Source organism: Camarhynchus parvulus, chromosome 4 (genome assembly GCF_901933205.1).
Source record: "Camarhynchus parvulus chromosome 4, STF_HiC, whole genome shotgun sequence".
NCBI classification, from domain to species: Eukaryota; Metazoa; Chordata; class Aves; order Passeriformes; family Thraupidae; genus Camarhynchus; species Camarhynchus parvulus.
In genome coordinates, this window is record NC_044574.1 from 43041861 (window position 1) to 43060936 (window position 19076).

Consider the following 19076-nt stretch of genomic DNA (forward strand, 5'->3'; position numbering starts at 1 on the left):
CATTTATCTCTGTCTACTTTGTAAAGCTGAGACTCCCTACTCAATTCAAAGTTAACTTTTTGTTCTGAGAGGTGCATATGCATATGCAAGAACAGAATTATGCTTCACTGTCTTAAAGAAAATAAACAGGATCCAGAGAGAAACATTAAAATAATGAATAGCAATTTTAAAAACTCAAAAGCAATATATAATGATTTATACATGCAAAAAAGTTAGCAAAAATCTATACCAGAACAATTTGGGCTTAAGTCACTGTTTTTTCATACACACACATACACACACAAACACACACATATTTTTAAAACTCAGGCTTCTGAAAGTCTTCCCAAGCATTTTCATGTGTGTCAAATTATCATGCTATTGATGTGCAAGTGTCTCCAAAGGCCAGACCAGCTACAAATCTTAGTACTGCAAAGGGAGCGAGTTCCTTCACAATGCAAGTGCAACTATGTTACTTTTATTGGCACCATCACATTGGCCAAAAAAACAGTCTTAGGCTTAATAAATATTGAGTTGTTTTCTGCATTTCTCATATTTCCTCATGGAACATGCTGTTACAAACAAACATTTTAAACAGATCTTTTTCTTTCTCATAAAATCCAACTCCAAAACAACAAACAACACAGCCCATACTTTTGATAGCACTGAACAGGACACACCATCTTTCTTATTATTATTTCCAAGTCTTTACAGCTTCTTCATGTGTCCTCACAAAGTTTTAAAGCTGAAGTTGGTTTTTATCAGGCAGTAACTAAAAGCATTGTTTTGCACTTTAAATTTCTTGATTTTGCCATCTGCAGAGTTGGTATGCCGGTGGGTCAGATGGTAAACAACTAGCTAGAGCTCTGCAACAGTATCACGAAGCAGACGTGGAAGATAAGAACTTCAGTAAAAATAAGAACAGAGGCCTACTTCTCACCTTCCTCTAAGAAATTATTTTTCCTTCTTCTTTTCCTCATAATTCTGAGCAAAAAATGCTGCTTCTGTGCGTGAGAAATTCCCGTGTTTATATAAAGTCAAATTGTTCTACAGAAAGTAAGGTCTATTTTGTACACACACACAAAATATCCTGAGTTATCCTTGTCTAATTATATTTCCATTGCTATTTCTAAAAGTTACAAGACAACGGACAAAAAAAAAAACCAAACAAAAAAAAAACCCACCCTCAGCTTTATTTGTACACCACTTTGGGGCCAGGAGGTGGAGAAGAAGAAGCTTTGCCCTGTATCCTCCTTATCTCAGTTGGCAGCCTGGACATAACATAGAATGGTGGACCCCTGAGACAACAAGCAGACAGCTAAATTATTCATAATGATCACATGTTTCTCCCAGGTGACTAGCTTATTTGATGAAAGCAAACTCTTCCACAAATACAAAGCAAATATTTGCGGTGAGTACTCAGAACTCTGCAAAAGAGTTAACACACACCATGGTCACATGCAAGTATAATATTTGATATATACCGTTCCCCTCCCTGAAGTGGATGGGGCCTTTCCATCCTGATGAAGAAGAGAGTTGGGCATTTTGCAATAACCACCAAAAAGTCTCTTCCCAAAGCACATACTGAAGGAAGTGGATAAAGAATGATGTCTAAGACAACGTAACTAGGATGTTTTTTAAAACTCAGGTTTGAACTTATAACTATTTATAACTAACTACCACTATACTATGGCAAACACCTGAGCTACTGAAAAGTTCACCTTCACCTACTTGCCCACAAGTCATGCAGTCAGAGCCACTGCCAGGGCATGAGCACAGCTTTCCTAGAGGACCTTTCCTCATCAAATGAAAATATGTGAGTCATAAAAAGCTAGGTTTGTGTCACCTTTCGGTATCTACAAAGATGAGAGCCAGGTAACAAGTGTGCCTATAGCTCTTTATTACACTACATTAGATAGATTTCAGGACCCTTCATGCTCTGCTTATAATGATCAAATGAGACTACTGGGGTTGGTCATTCAGAAGCAGACTGCACACAAATTCCTACAAGCGAGAAAACTGTTGTTTAGGTTTTTTTCTATTTTGTCACAATTTGCCAATACGCAAGAGTAGAAAAACAGTGAAGCTAAATTCTTACATTACGTCAATTTTCAAACTGCTGACACTGGTCTACAATTCCAGATGTCTATTGCTTAACAGCAAAATGGTAAAATTACTGCAAATTAAGTCCTCTTATAGGCAACTAAGAAACAGCTATTACAGAGGTGAAAATAATTTATTTATAACAAACGCAGAGACCAAAAGCTAAATCCTTTGTGGCCCACTGCCCACAAATCAGAAGGATTAGCCTGAGATTAACAGACATCTGAAATCCATTACCAGTGTATTAAAATGTAAAAGTAGAAGTATAAGAAGAAAGTTCCTACTCTGAACTACTTATATTACAGAAGCAGCAAGAACAGGCTACAGGGACACAAAGTTTACAAACGAACATGAACAAACACGCCATAGCAGCTGTTTACTTTTGCTTTTCTTTCCCTCTTCTCTAAATATACAAAATGTGTCCCAACATCCCCTTTTTCAAAACAAATCAGGTTAAGTTCAATGATAAAAATGCCACATTCCAGAGCAGACTTGCAGAGCCCTCGCAGCATGCGACTGGCCTGGCATTAAAAGCACAGCTTCCCCATGTGTTTGCTGAATGACTGCACCAACAGGCTGTGCCACGAGATCTGCCTCTGCTCTCACACAGCTCTGCAGCCAGTACTGAACCAAACACAATGGGAAATAAGACACCATATGCCCTTGCCCCACCTGCTCAGACCAGGCTTGTCCTAACTCTAAAGGGCATGCATTCTGGGTGGGCTCTGTCCAAGTGCCAAAAAAAACCCAAAACAAAACAAAAAACAAAAAAAAAAAAAAAAAAAAAAAAAAAAAAAAAAAAAAAAACAAACACGCACAACAAATGACATACACGTGTGTGCACCAGCTAGCAGCTGTTCACACAGTGCTGCCACTGTGTGATTCTCCACACCATCCACCCAAAATCCAGGAGCTGCCCCCCAGGCTCTCAATCATCCCACTACAAGTGCTTTACCCCACTCCTACCCCACAGCCACTGACTCGAAGGGATTTCTCCTAACACACAAGAGGCTGTCCTTCTCGGCCCCACACTTTTGAGGACAGGCCTGCTCATCCATCTGACCAACAGTGAGCAGAACAGCAGATCTGGCTGGGCTCCTCCCCAGCTCCTCCTGCACTACAGGTAAGGGAGCAGGGTCAGCCGTGGCACAGGTACCACCACACAACCACCCTCTCCCAGTCTGGCCAAAAGGCAGGGGCAGGAAGAGGCAGGTCTGAAGGACTGAGGAAAGAGCAAAAAGATGCCACAAGGTCCGGACCAGCACCACACCAGCATAGGTGGGGCTCCCCAGGAGCAGTGTGAGACAAGCAGAACAGAGATGACATCCTGCAGGTGACACAGGGCACCCATCCCACACAACAGGCTGTAGACACTGAGGGAGAACTTCATGCACATTTTCAGCTGATGCTGCCAGACAGCAACAGGGAAACCAACCAGAGAATGATCACAAGTAAATGTTAACCTGGCAATAAAACAAGTTCTTCTAATCCAGAGAACTTGTAGGGCTGCACAAGGCAAGGGAGAGCACCAGGCCACAGAGTGCAAGACATCCTCTTCCTCTGGCAGTACAGACACTACAACCATTTCAGGCATGGCTGAGACAGAAGTTAAAAAAAAAAGTAGAGATGCCATAAGACAGTACACAAGAGATCTGCAGAAGATACAGAGAACAGAAAGTGAAGACTTTATTAACAGAGGAAGACAAAGAAATAACTATATAGGGCATCAAAATGTAAAGTATAGTCTGTCCTTTTAAAACAGATCATTACACGTGAGAAAGTTTCCTCCAGTAGCACATATCCACAAACACAATTTCTCCATACACACTAATCCCTGTGCAAACAATGACCTCACAGCCCCAGCCTGCTATTTTTACCAGTATAGAAACTGGTGTTTCCATAGAAGCCTGTGTGGCTTTTCAAGGCACCATGAGCCAAACAAACGCAGAAGTGCCAACTGGCAACTGCCATACCAAGACTGCCTTCATTTCTCAAAGCCAAGTTGTCACCCACAAATGAGGAAGTCCATTTTACGTGGCATACAAGCTGACACAGATCAAAGAATCTCTGGTCCAACCATGAACATCCTACAGCCCAAGAGAGTGCACAAATGTAAGAGAAATATACACATTCCAGCAGTTTGTTCAATGCAAACAGGCAAGATTTTGATGACAAGTGGGACTGCAACAGCAAGTCTAAGAGTAATTAAATATGGCCACACATCACCTTTAAAGTATTTCCATCAAGGTCAAGTAGGACCTACACTGAGGACAGAAGTTTGACATGCCTTTGCAAACAAGTGCAAGACTGCCATTTGCCATTATCTCATGATCACATGAGAGCCACAGGGTCACCTCCTCAGTTTGGTATGAAACACTGTACAGCTGGCCTGGGCAACTTATCTCATTTATGAAATGTCTGAAAACAATTTAGAAATAAAGAAACAAACAATAGCTGAAACACCTGTTAGCACACAGCACTGCCATGCAATGTCCCAGGGGAAAAAACAAAAGACATTTTTTACCCCCTGTACCATCAGGCAAGCAACATAATTTTGTAAAAGGACTGGTATTTTGGAAAAAGCAATGCACACAGGGGAAGAGCTGTTCCTAACAGCATCTAATACAAAGTTCAGCAAGGCAAAGTTCATCAGTGAATCAACTGCCACATAAAACAGAGATAAACAATTAAAGCAGCCGGAGTTCAGCCTGCCACCCTAGCTGTGCCTGGCAGAGGCATAAGGAAGGAGAGAAAGAGTAACAGTGATTATTTTGGAAGGAACTATCTGTTTTTTCATCTACAAGAGAACCTCCAATTTCACTGACTTCTTGCAATTCTTTTCAGTAAGCTGCTTTTAGCCCAGTTTCACAATATCCTATGTTCCGTACAGGTGTTTCCTTAGGGATTTTTACCCAAGTGTTATAGGCGGGTGTGTCCATCTTAATTCTCCTCCCTTACCTCTAAGGATTAGGTAAATTTCATTTCTTTAGGCATCCAGTAAAACATAAAATTAGTAGTCCCTTGATGATCTAGACAAAGTGGAAATGGGGCTCAACAGCCATGATTATCAATTAAAAACAAAACTGCCAATACTGAAGAAGGTTTTAGTGCTAACCACTAAAAACATACATTCGGTGCATACTGCAGAAATTGCTACCTTGTGCAAGTACAGTAATGGGACTAAAAAGCTTTTTCCCAAGAAAGTCCGCTTTTTCTTTTCTTTTTTAATATACACACAGATTTTTGCTTGTTTTGCAAAACAAACATTTTTAAAACCACTAAAATCTTAATAAAAGCAGCCTATTGTGTGTGTGTATATATATATATATATATATATATATATATAAACTACTACAAGTTAAGACCAAGCATATATTCTAGGAAAAGTCTTCATGCAGTTAGATTTACTTTTGGGGTAAGTTTAATGACAATCTAAATGATCAGTGCTACTCCATACAAGCTTAGGTTGAAAATATTAAGATGGTTCCTTTCAGTCAGCTTAAGCACTCACTGACAGTCTCAGAACTACTTTTCAACTTTTCATTTTGAAACACTTTCTCAATGCATACTCACTTTGATTTTGATTTTAATAGAAGATATTTAAAAATAAATACAACATAAACTTTTTTTTTAATATTCAGATATTTCTGCTGGCACAAAATCAATTTTTAGTCATTTCAGTAAAAAAAGCAGAAGGAAAAAGAAAATCTGGTTGATCCTAACCTATTTTTCAATCTTTTTTTTTCCTGCCGTAGCCACCACCCAAGCTAGTTAACTGGTACACAGGTATACCACTAGTCCCATGCCACCACTTTCTAATCGGGACTGTCAAAAATTATGGCACTAAGAACACAGGATTTTTGGAAGGATGAGTCACCTCTGAAGTGTCTTAATACTCCATCCACAGCACCAGAGCTCATTTGTGCCTCTTGGCTAGAGATGAAGTTGTGGCCAGGGAGGAATTGCAATGTACAGTCTCAAAATGCACAGGAGGCTCGTTCTCCCACTGCCCCTCCGGATTCTTCCCGAAACAAACATTGTAATTCCATCTCTTCAGTATTCCCTAAACCCCCTAGCAATTCTGCAGTCTGTGCACCTCCGCTGCTTTGCTCTCTCTCAGGCAGCTACTAAGCTGCTCCTTTGCTACCTCTACCTTCAATTTCTCCTCCACATCTGGAGCACTATTTCACAGACACAGTAAAAACAACAGGATTAGGAGTAATTCCACCAAGCAATCAGGAGAGGTCAAAGTGCTGGGCATCAGCTGTCACTCCCAGGCTGCACTGACACCCTAGCAGGAGCCCACTGGGAGCCCATACCACCTCCTGCTCCAAGCAGCTCCAGCCCACAGGGTCAAATGCTCTCCAGAGATCAAAGGCAAAGGTTCAACAGAAATGCCTGACTGAGCCAAATGCATCACACTTGGAATTTTCCTAGCAGTTGATACCCATCAACTCTAAGCAAAGTATGCCCTGCCATAGGAAAAGGCTGGAAAATGTCCTCTTCCTGGCTAATTTCATTCCATACTTCTAGTATTTTATGGATTTCCCTTCTCGTAGACAATCACTGTGCATCACATATTAAGAATGCGTGCTCCACTAGAGTACAGCAGTTTATTCTGGTGCAAATGTTCCTTATTGTGCCAGCTGCCAAACTGCATCCTCAAAGACCTTTCTCCAGAAGTCCTCAAAACCCAAGTACTAATAATGACATACACATGAAATTACTTTTTTTTCTGTAGTCCAGGTCTACTTCCTTAAAGTAGAAAGCTAAAAATTTTGATAGCATCATTTGTGCACATCACATGACAGTACCGTCTCTTTATTTGTGCCAGACTTCTGCATTCCACAGAATATCCTGAGTTGGAAGGGGCCCACAAGGATCATCAAGTCCCAACTCCTGGCCCTGCACAGAACCATCCCCAAGAGCTACACCAGGTGCCTGAGAGCACTGTCCAAACACTTCTTGAACTCTGTCAGGCTTGAAGCTCTGACCATTTCCCGGGGGAGCTTGTTCCAGTGGCCAACAAGAAAAGCTGAAAAACCTTTTTTCTAATATCCAACCTAAACCTCCCAACACAACTTCAGGCCATTCCCTTGGGTCCTGACTCATTATGCTGCTTTAGCAAGAACCTAAACCTTCAAAATTTGTAACTGCCAGTTGTGGCAACCAAAATCACCTGGATTAAGGGGCAGGAGTACAAAAAAAATCCCAAAACAAAACAAACAAACAAAAAAAAAAACCCCAAAAAACCCCTAACCTCCAAACATAACAACAAAACCTTTTCTTGTCAACACCTGTCATTGACTGTTATGAAAGGCATCTTTTTACTCCCAGCTTTCAAGTGTAAGAAAAGGTTTTTAAGGAAACTCAAAGCTTTATGACAGGCTAGTACAAATACACATGACTTTAATTCTGTTGAAGTCTGTGGTCTGAAGCAGTACTCAAGTGTCTACTATGCTGCATTTCCTATTTCAGAATCTGATCCAGAGAGACACAAAACAGCATGAAGCAACCTGTGGAAGCATCCAAGCAATCAGAATAGCAGGAATCGTGGGGTGCAAATTAAGGAGTTGATAATGATCTTCCCACTCAGGGCAGCTGCAAACCTATGGACCTAATCAACCATTTCCCATTCACCTCTGAAATAGCTCTTCACAAAAATTACTATTTTGACAATGTCTTTTACCTAAATGCAAATTTCTCTATTTGTTGAAGCTAAACCTAAGGCAGAAACTGTAAGACCACATTCATCTCCCTTGTGCACTTGCCACAAGAGCAGCAAACCAAGAAGACCACCCCAAAAGGAAGATCTTATGATGCACATGCACAGGAAGTCCGTTAACAGACTGTTAATACTTTACTGCTTTTGCTGTGTTTAGTTTTTTCAAAGTAGGTTAGCAAGCTCCCAGGGAACCCACTAACCTAGAATTAAAAACTGAATAAAACAATGTTTTGGAAAGACTTTCTCCTTTATGCAGCAAGATTATGAACTCCCTATACTTCCTTATCTCTGGGGAAATTTCTGATTTCTCTATCTCCTTTAACTTCTGCTTATCCCGTACATTAAGGTGCTTTGCTTCTTGGGGCTTCACATCAAATTACAGTAGCTTCAGCCGATTTCTCCAGGGCATGTAGTCAGACAATGAGATGAAGATGCTGCAAGCTTCAGGTTTTGCTGCTACAGGAAAAGGAAATCCCCATGATTTCACCATATAGCAATGTAAGCTACAGGAATGAAAATTAATCCAGAAATAAACTAAGAAATTCTAATCTTTCCAATGTACCTTTGCTGCCTCTTTTTCTTGAAGTCCACACTATAACATTCCTTCAGTTTGTAAAACACACACAGGTCTATGTATGTGTTTACATCATACAGCAGCAAATCAAAATAGTTTAGAAGATGCACACAAGCCAGGATCTGTTCAGGCAAGTTTCCTGAAGCATTTCAGTATGACAATAGAAGGATGTTTCCACCATGCAAGTGAACCTCTACAAACTTTACTCCCAAAAAACAAATTCATTCTTGAAAATGAATAATTACTAGAAAAAAAATTAAGCACCTGAATGATGTAAAAAAAAAAACTCCAGTCAAATCACTTTTTCCTCTCTGAGTCTCAAGAACTAATTATTTTCAATATTTTTATTATTGCCATAGTAGCCAACTACCCCATCCACCTCCAGAGAAAAATAGGCAAGTAGAGAATTTTTTTCCACCTAAATTACATCTCTCTGACTACTAAGGAAACGATCAGAAACAAACTTAAGCGCAGCACTAGAGACTGCTTCCTTCTGACTACCTCTCAATAAAGCAAGCATGCAGGTAATAAAGTTACACAGTAAAAATTCTGCATCCAAAACATAATAGCTCCCAGATGAAAAAAATCAGAAACTTCTGTATTTGTGCAGGGAAATTCAGCTTTCAGTAGTATACCCTTCTTTTCACAAGAGGAGGCAAGAAAAAAAAATCCCCTCTACAGGTAGGAATTGGGGCACTTAGGCAAGCACAAGTAATCAGCACCAGCTGTCAGCAGCCACAATAATTCTCACATCCTGTTTCCAAACCATCTTTGTAATTCCCACGGAGATGAGGCACAGGAACCTTAATGTGATGCTGGGCTCAGATGAGAAGGCTTCCAATGGGGCAGCAAGGGGAAAAGCCATGTGAAGAAGCATTGCAGTGCAGGACAGACCCATCATAACCATCCCGTTCCCCAGGCTTACTCCTTCTGCCAGCTCCCAAGGCTTGTGTGTTATCAGATCTGTTTGCTCTCAGAACTAAGCTAAGGGCAAAGACTGGAGATAAATAAGAAAGGCATTTGTGGCTGACTGCTGCCATCAGAAAATGGTGCTGTTCCACATGTTTGTTTTAAGTCTTGTGATCTTTCTGGCTGGCATGGTACTGAAAGCTGTAACCACATTAACACATACCAAAGGAAGGAAGTGTTTCACTGGTAGATGTCCAAGCATTTTAACCTGGACGCTTAGAGGAAACAAAATGCATATTTAAAAAATAATCTGTGATGCTATTTACCCAACCCTTCAAAACAGAAGGCCTGATATTAACAGAAACTGCAGAGTTGTGGCTGTAATTTTGAAGATCTTCATTATTTATCTGATTTCAAGACATAAGGGTAGAATATTTATTGTTCCATAGCAACACATTAATAAACCTTTGGCTTTAAATCTCCCTCACCTCTTTTCTTGCCTTGGTGCAAATTAGCACTCCAAGACTGCTTACATTTACAAATTTTGTGATGGACCACTGTCCCTCGCCTTAGAAAAATAATTACAAAATATATAACAAAATAATTAATAAACATTTAATTTTTTGTGTGAAAGCAATGAGAAGTAAATTCATCTTAGAGGCAGGATTAGGAGAAAGAGATGCAAGAAGGTATTTTGTACTTGCATATGCTGAGCACAGGTTTTTTGGTTTTGCTAATAAATCAATATTAACATTGAGAAAATTGTAAGACACAAGTAATAAAGACGCTATTTAACGCGCAGGAGAAAAAAGTAATGTTTTAGTAGTCTGCCCTAATTACACTTTGGTATTTCCTAAAGCAAAAACCAAAATGAACTTCAATGCTCTTGCTTCCATTTGAGTTTAGCTTACCTTTGCTCTTGTGGATGCTCTTCCACATCCTCCTCCGAATCAGCCTGACAAACAGAGAAAATACTGTGTAAGAATCTCAGAACTGCAACATGCTACACTGGACATATATACCACTTTAACTCCATCACAGATGGGTTTTCATGTGACTTGTTAGCAAAACAAATTCAGAAACTTAAAATTCCTAAAACTCCTTTACAAGTCGGGTAAGGTGGTTGATGGACATCCCATTTGAGGTTTCAGCTCATCTTGCAAAAGATAAATAGTGACTTAACCTAGGTACTCTGCTGTTTCTTCCCAAATGCTGACCGAACAGACTCATTTTCCATTTATGCATCTGTACAAAATCCTCTCACACACAGAATTCCAGTCTAAAGCCAACAATCACTCTGAAACTACAGAAAGACTATTTCCTCTACTTTCAAATTTTCTGGCCCATCAGTAAATTTCAATAGCCAGTACCTGGGGAAATAGGATGCAGAATGCCTTGAAATGCAGATCACCTGTCAATGCCAAAAGCGAAGTCAAAGTACCACATTCCAACTGGCACAGTGAGGTCCCAAACCCAGATCTTATCACTGATTAGCAGCATGTACAAAAAGCAGAGAGAGCAGAAGCTCTGAACACATCATCTTAGCTCAGTTGCTGCACTCAGGTAATTTTCAAGACATGCAGCTGAATTGTGTCAGCTTGCAGTTCACCACAAACCACTTTGAGCTGTCTACAGAAATGAACTCAAGTGTTGGTTCAATGAGCTCCCTGCAGGAAATCCATTTAAAACAAGGAGGTAGCTACTCTGAACTGGCCAAGATCTCCAGGAAAGCTTTAGGTACAACTCAAAATGAAGTGTGTTACAGCCACTCAACCCCTGCTGATGAAACCAGGGACAACTTCAGGGCAATTAACATTTTTCAGGAGGAGGTCACAGTCATCCTGCCAGGAACAGCTGGTGAGTTTTCCCAGCTTCTACTTCTGCAGGTGATGGTTCTACAAGACACGAACTAGAGACCTTAGCAATGAAAAGGTAAGGGGAAAAAATCTTTTAAAATTAAAAGGCTGTACTTTCCACCACCCCTCCTACATGTTTTCCCACGTAAGCATATCACAGAACAGGCCCCAAGCCACCAGCTTTGACTTTACCTATTTTCACTACATACTGGAAAAAAAAAACACCTGTAAACACAAAACATCTTTCTACAGGCTTCAGATGCTTAAGCACATCAGGCAGTCCTACCTGCCTACTGAATGGGACAGGCAGCAGGATTTCTGAAGACCTGAGCTTCATGAAGTGAGGAAAAACAACAACCACACTATGGCAGCAAATATGCTGAATGCTAACATTAATGCTAATAATTATTGTGTCTAAAATAATGACCTTATGGATAATACTAATATAGATCTTGCCAAAAGCTACGAGACACATCTGAACTTCCATCTTTTGTCACAAGCAGCTCATACAAGAGAAGCGGCACAGCCTCCACCATAACATAACCAAATCTGGAACAAGATTGACAGGGAAGTACAAGTTCATTTGAGGACTTGACAATCTTTCTGTATGCCTGCCCAGAGGTTGGAGACACCATGCTAATTGTCCGGGATCTGCAGGACACAACAAAGCTCTTCAGCTCAGATCTACCTAGAGGTCCCAGCACCTGGCCCCCATGAAGACCCAGCCATCTCATCTAGAGACCTTGCAAAGCCTTGCTGCTAGATTTCACCAGGATGGCATGGTACAAACCCATCACATTTTCCAGCTTCTCCAAGCTCCTCAGTACAATACCAAGCAGAACTAGAGGACTCCATATCCACCTTCTCCAGAAACAGCTCCTCTGCCACGGCCCAGATAGCAAGCTATCCTCATTTTAAATGGCTTAGTTCCTCCTTTAAACGGCTTAGCATCTGCCAGGCATCAGAAACGTGGATCTCTGTCATTACACTGTGCTCACCCTTAACACTAGCCACCTTACTATTTCTCCTCTTCACTTTTCACCAAGCAATAACGAAGCAAACTTCCCAGTCTACAGTGCAGCTACAGCACATCTCAACTGTGCAAAGAAAAAAAAATTAAAAATCACCTTCAACTCTGATCACACACAGACCTCAATGTCCAGCTTTCTCCTGTCTTCACTCCTCTGTGGGATCCAGACTACATGTGCATGAAGGTTTACACTGAGGATTTACAAAAAAAAAAAAAAGGGAAAAAACTAGTATTCTCAAACTACAGGACTACAGGGGGAAGGAAGGCAGCAAGACCTCCTGAAAGTTAAAGTGCAGCTCCCAACAGTCTACCTACAAGAAGAAAAAAATTCCCTTCCTCCTAACACTATCCTGAATATGGGGAAGGTGCTTGTGTTGGAAAGCCCCTGAAAGCACCCCTCTTGTGTCACACAAGTCTCAAGAGCCTAAGCTGACAGCTACTGCATAATCTGCATGGCCACCCAGCCCCAAGTCCTATCAGCACCATCCAGAAGCTCAGCTGGCAGTCCGGAGAAGCCTTTTAAAAGCCCAAAGAGGAACACAATTCCCACTCCAAGCCTGTCTCAGACTTTCACACAAACTGTGTGTCTTCAGACAAACCCTGCTTTGAAGTAGGTGACTCTGTACATCTAATTTGTGCACAGCCCATGGGCTCGTTAATGACACACTGCAGTGCCGCCTATCTCTGATGAATATATGTAAGATCAAGGTCTTCACCAGCTTTCAAAACCAGCAGAACAATTAACCTTATTAGCCCCTGAGCTGCACTGAAGAACAGACACTGAAGACAAGCTCCTACTACTTGGGAAAAGAAAAAAAAACATCTTTCAGACCTGAGCAGAGCCTTTCAATGAAAACTCAGCCAGCAGTTCTGTATTTGTCCAGTGCCTATAACAACTATGATACAGTAAACACTGCTGCATCTTTTTCTAAAATTCAAGCACCTGAAACAATGTCATAGTAAAGTGAAAACAAGAAGTTATTGTAATCTCCTTAGAATATGCAACCAAACTGAAACATTCGCAAGGTGTTCCTCTAAGGAAACATCTTGCTCATCTCCTACATGGGACACACAGGAACAGCAGAAAACCCATCACATCAGTCAAGCACTGCACTGACACCAAAATACAGTTTGGTACACACTGACTTTGATGACTTACTGTCATTTTCAGCTGTGGTAACAAGAACTAAAACTTAACCTTCATTACGTCATTTTAAGGTAGTCCCTCCCTCCGAACTGAAGGGGCCAAAGGGAAAGCGCTCTGCAGGTACCCAGCCCGCCTGTCCCTGCCTTCAGATGCTCCCAGTAACCTCCTACGTGGTTTCTGACAGACAGAAACACACAACTATGACTCTCTGATACCTCATTTAAGTGGTGGAGGCCACGAACAACAATTGCCATTTGTGTTTCTTTCCTACACTTGTATGTGTATGTTATGTTTAAAACATAACTAACTGCCCTTCAGCTTTGCACTGAAGTGCTACAACCTGGCTGTAAATATCTGGAAAATATCTGGAGCTTTTTCAGCCTTTAGTGGTGAATGGCTTGGGTGTGAAGTCTCACATAAAGGAGCTTTTCTCTCAAGCATTTTACTTGAGTATGTATTAACAAGTTGCAAACAAACATGCAAAACCACAAAATTATAAGGGGTCTATAAAAACCACAACTGCTCTAATCAAGTCTCTCACACTCAAGATTTTCCATGTCAAAATCCCACTGGTTTTCAAAGAAAAAGCCAGCTGCCCATCCCAGGGGTATTTGCTATAAAAGGGAGGTTAAGAGCAAGGAGAAGGAGAGCAAGGCCAGTGGGTGCTCCGTGGTTACCCCACGCTTCACACCACCTTCAACAAGAAAGAAGAAACGGGCACAAGGGAATACAGCCGCCGCATCCGACTGGGAAAAACCAGCTGGTCTCAGAGCTAAAAAGGGAATCCAGGAAGAAACACTGAGATGCTGGAGGAAGCAGCAGACCAATGGAAGACAGTCAGCAGGCTAGATACAGCCAGCTCCCCCTCAGCCCCGGCGCACGAGCCCACGCACACCGTCACCAACTGCAGCGCTCCAGGCACCCCTCGGGCTCGGCTGCGGAGCAAGAGCAGTAGGTGAGCCATCCCCAAACAGCTCTGCAGCCTTCAGAGGAAGCCAGAATCAAAAGCCCACAAGCTCTAGGGGAGAAGAAAAAAGGAAAAGCACAAATATGTGTAAGAGGGAAGCTGGGAGGGGGCATACAAGACGAACAAACAATGAAAGGGAAGCAAGAGGAAACAGAAGGTAGAACAACCAAGCCGGGTGGAGGCACGGGGGCCCTGGGCGGCTGCGCTCCAGCATGCAAATTCATGCAGTTCACATAGACAAAGCAATGCTGTGAAAGGCCTAGAAAGCAACTACAAATATTAAAACGCTTTATTTCCCCTCCCTCACCCCTTAACATGATGTCTTTATTTGCTACGTACTCCTGGAACAAAAGCATGCGCAGGCAACCGGATGGCTGAATGGGTTACCAATCCACCCAACTTTCATCCTCAAATTCTGCAGGCAGCAAGGAATGCTCAAAACTGCTCTGTCACAGGCAGGCAGTTGATGATGCATGGAAAATAAGATAATAGTGTAAAGCCATGACAGAAAGAGAAAAACATCCATCAGACAGCACTGGTAGCCCGCCAGAAACAGGCTAAAGGGCTGGCAGACAGGGCAACCTAATCCATTTTCCTGCTGAGAGCAGTTGGAGGGAGGTGCTTTGGCAGAGGAATATGCACAGCTCCTTCCCTGGATTTTTCACTTCTGCAGGTGAAATCCTCATTGGTGCCACACTCCCTCCAAAAAGAAGCAGGAAAAACAAAATCAAGGGGCCAGAACAATCCTCTTCCCACAGTCTTCATCAAGACCCATCTTCAAACATGGGAATGAAGCAACTCTTGGATATTCCCTATCAAACAACATTTATTAACCACTCAAAAGCAAGGAGGTTCTTCCTGTTACTACACCCTCACCATCACATCACCACTGCTGTGATACATGAACACTGGGCAACAATCCTCATGAAGGGTTTAACCAAGAAATTCTGTTCTTGCAAGAAAGAGAACATGGAAGACTTCCTTGTAGCAGCAGTAGGTCAGACCATTTCTTAAAGTGAAACGTGATCAACAAGCAATAAACCTCTTGCAAGTTTAAGCATCTCTCTAACAAAGGGCAGTCAGATGTTAACAGATGTAGCGCTTTTCCAGATCTCAGGAACTGATGCTGGCTTCTCCACTGATGCCCCTCACCATCCCAGCAGTCACCCAGGAGGGCAACAATGCTGACATGTCTTTAGGACCTCACAAACACCAGAGGATCATGGCTAGATGGGCAGTCCTCGACTCTTTGGGCATCCAGGGAAAAGCCATGACCAGGCACTGCACACCAGCGCCACCACTCCATAAAACAGGTGCTGAAAGGGTCCCTCACCACATCCGCAGGGATTTAGGGAAACCTCTTTTCCTCCTCACCACAACAAATGGAAAAGGTGGTTTCAAATGTGGCCCCAGGGCCAAAGCCCAACAAGGGCTGGGTAAAGCCCAAGTCCACATGGAAACAAAAGAGTAAGCATCAGGATCAGGCCTGTAACCAAATTTTTGTCTTAAAACCTGTTTGAGGAACCTGGTCCTACTGTCCAGCTTGAGTAGTCACTCATGCATCAGATGCTGCTGCAGTCCTCGAGCTCAGAGGGGAAAACGCATGCAAAGCAGTCAGTGCACCACTAGTACACAGAGACCAGCTCATCTGACTTTAAACCTCCTAAATCAGCAAGCCTATTGCGATCTACTTCTCACTCTGTCACAGCTGAAGCCAGAAGACTTCTTTCTTTCCTGCATACCTAACATAGCCTCTACAGAAATGATGGAGGAACAGCAGCCTCAGCTTTGTCTTCACTGCTGCAAGAACTGAGCAAGACCATATGCTCAACTACGCCAAATTCATGGGTCATTTATGCCTGGTTTTTCTTTAGCCAAGCTAAAGCATATTTTTATGAGGATGCTCAAGAACAAAGTGTTTTCCAAGAGGACCTAATCTCCTCAGGAAGTAAACATCACGTCATCATCACTCAATTGCAGCTTCATTATGAGAAGCAACTATAAATGACTACATTACACAGTTCTACATCTAATGCATCTTAATATCTTCACTGTAAAGAACGCAGATGCAAAAGGCTGTGCTCCTCAAGCATCTCTGCACAGGGACTCTACACCTCCCCTAAGCTACTACCACATCTGCAACAGGCAAAATCTCAACAGCACAACCAATGTATCTTATAAAATTATTTGGACATACAATAGATAACACTTCGTAACACCACAGTACAAAATGCTGGGTCCTAGGAAGCTGCATCAATTATTAGCTAACTAAGAAACAGCACTTCTGCTATTTTCCTTACATTAATGGGTGTCAGTGGCTGAGCACTAAACAGAGAATGATATATGGGCTTAAGACAAATAAATTACCCGCTTTTGCCCCTCATATAAGATGATGTCCCTAAGGACTGCTTCTTCCCGTTTATGAGCCTGGTGCCTGGAAGTCTAGAAGGCCGAGCTCAACATATGGCAGAGTCCGTCAGTGCGAGTTAAATGACTGCCTCAAATGCCATAAACTCCAGACCCCGCTCCCAGCGCCCCTCCTCGCTCACCAGCCCCTCCGGGCTTTGTACCATATCGGCTCCTCTCGCCAACACAGAATTTATCACATCTTGTTACTGCCCAACGAAAGCGGCTAAACAAGACAAAAAAATGCGCTAGAATAAGAGGAACGGCACCATAAATGATGTGTCATTTGAGGGGGGAAAAATGGCTTCACCTGAGCAGGCCTAAGATATAAATATATACACATTCACGACAGGCACGTCTAGGGCGTTCAGATCACAAATGCAGTCGTTTAAAATAAAAAAATAAATAAATGGGGGGGAACCCCAGACAGAAAATAAATGAAGCCGAACAAGCACGCCGCTGGCGCAGGCTGGGGGGGCCGCGGGGCTGCGCCGTGACAGCAGCAGCAGGCGAGGCCGCCCCCGCCCCGCCGGCCCCGCGACGCCGGGCCCCAACACCCGCGCACACCCCGCAACGGCCCCGGCCCCTCCGCCGCCCCCACCCCCCGCGCCCCCTCACCTGGGCGGGCAGCAGGAGCTCCCCTTCCTCGGCTTGCCACAGCTCCACCACGCCGGGGATGGGCTCGATGGCTGCGGGGGCAGAGAGAGAGAAAGCGCGGATGGGCAGGGGGCGGGCGGCCGGAGCCCGCAGGCGGCGGCCCGGGGCTCCCCGCGCCGGGGCGGGCCGGCAGAGACGCGTGGCCCGGCGGGTACCGCGGGGCCGGGAGGAAGGGAACCGGAGTCGGGGGGAGAGGTGAGCCGCGTCCCGGCCCCTTTGTGTCCCCGGGCTGCCACCGCGGCAACCGCCCGAGGGACGGCGACGGGGGCGGCGGCTCCGCTCTCAAGCCCGGAGCGGGCAGTGTCGGCATCGCCGCCCCGCTTCGCCCCGGCGGTGCTCTCACCTTGTCCCTGCGCCTCCCCGGGCCGAAAGCAGGGCAGGAGGACGTGGAAGACGCCGAGCAGGAGGTTCATGGCCGCGGCCGCGCGGCAGTAGCCGCCGTGCTGCGGGAAGCGCAGCCCCGCCATGCCGAGCCGCGCCGAGCTGCGGCTGGGGCGGGGCGGGCGGCGGCGGGGGGCGGCTCCGCGGGCACCGGGCACCGCCCCCGCCCGCAGCGCGGCTGCGCCCGCCCCGCCCCGCCCCAGCCGCGCACATGGCCCGGCAGCAGCGCTGCGCCCGCCGCTCCCGGAGGCGCCCGAGCCAAGTCCCCGGCAAAGCAAGAGGGAGGCGGGGGAAGCGTTGTGGGAAAGATGGATAGTTTTGTGTAGCTCGGCCGTGCGGTCGGACCGCGAGGTGTCCTACACCCCGCCCGCCCTTAGGCCCGTGTGGGGTGTCGCCGCGACAGGGACCGGGGCTCCCCGGTGACTTTTAGAAACAAAAAAGCACGAAATGTGCGAAGGGAAGAAACCAGGATGCCGCGCGAAGGGGGAGGGGAGAGCGCAGCGAGGAAGGCGGGGGCGCGTGGTAGGGGGGAAGACAAAGTCCCCGATCTGGTGGTCCTATTGCACAAGATCGTTATCACACAGGATCGTTAGGATCGGAAGGAATCTCTGCACATCATCGAGTCGACCCCCTGCCAAGGCAGGGTCATCTGGAGCAGGTGACACGGGAACTCCTCCAGATGGGTTTTGAAGGTCTCTAAAGACGGCAGCCTCTTCCAATGCCACCAGTCCTGTTAATCTGCCTCAGTATTCCTTCACTGCTTGGCAGCACTATATGTTGAGGGTCGCTGCAACTCTTCAGGTGCCTGTTGGATCTCTCAAGGAATTACACGGTGTTTGCAAAACAGAAGTGTAGAATACAGCCCAGAGATAGTAGTGAGGGTCACACGGTTTTAACATGTATCTCACATACCCTTCTAATTGCATTTCAAAGTGCTTTTTTAAAAGTCCCTTCTGCTAAAGAAAAAAACCAAACCCCTCAGATGCCTTAATTATGGGAAAAAACAGTTGTTAAACTCGTTCTGCAAACCTCAAGGAGAAAAATAAAGCAAATACTCTGCTAACAAGGTTTGCACAGGCCCCAGATTGCATCTGGTTCTCCCCTTACCAATCACACGTAGTAACTCACACAAACACTGGCAGCATGGGACACGGTCAGCAAAGGCTCATAAATAAAGCCAAAGAAATGACAAAAACCATTTTTAGCCCTGAACTGAGACAACACATGAGGACATTTGGGACCTTGGTCCCCAGGAGCAGTGGGTCACCTGCCCAATGCTCTTTCTGCTCAGCGCTTGGAAAAGCTTTTCCCACCCAGAGGCCATTCAGGTTTGACTGGAGAT

At 44.3% G+C, this 19076-nt stretch overlaps 1 protein-coding gene across 1 annotated transcript in view; it reads right to left on the bottom strand.

The window, feature by feature from the left end:
• TMEM131L (transmembrane 131 like) overlaps positions 1 to 17857 on the bottom strand; it is a 79378-nt gene extending 61521 nt beyond the window's left edge. Inside the window, 3 exon segments of the mRNA XM_030948313.1 lie at positions 10202 to 10245; positions 17315 to 17385; positions 17697 to 17857. Coding sequence (XP_030804173.1) covers positions 10202 to 10245; positions 17315 to 17385; positions 17697 to 17820 — 239 coding nt within the window. The 5' untranslated portion in view covers positions 17821 to 17857.
• Positions 17858 to 19076: the final 1219 nt, after the last annotated feature.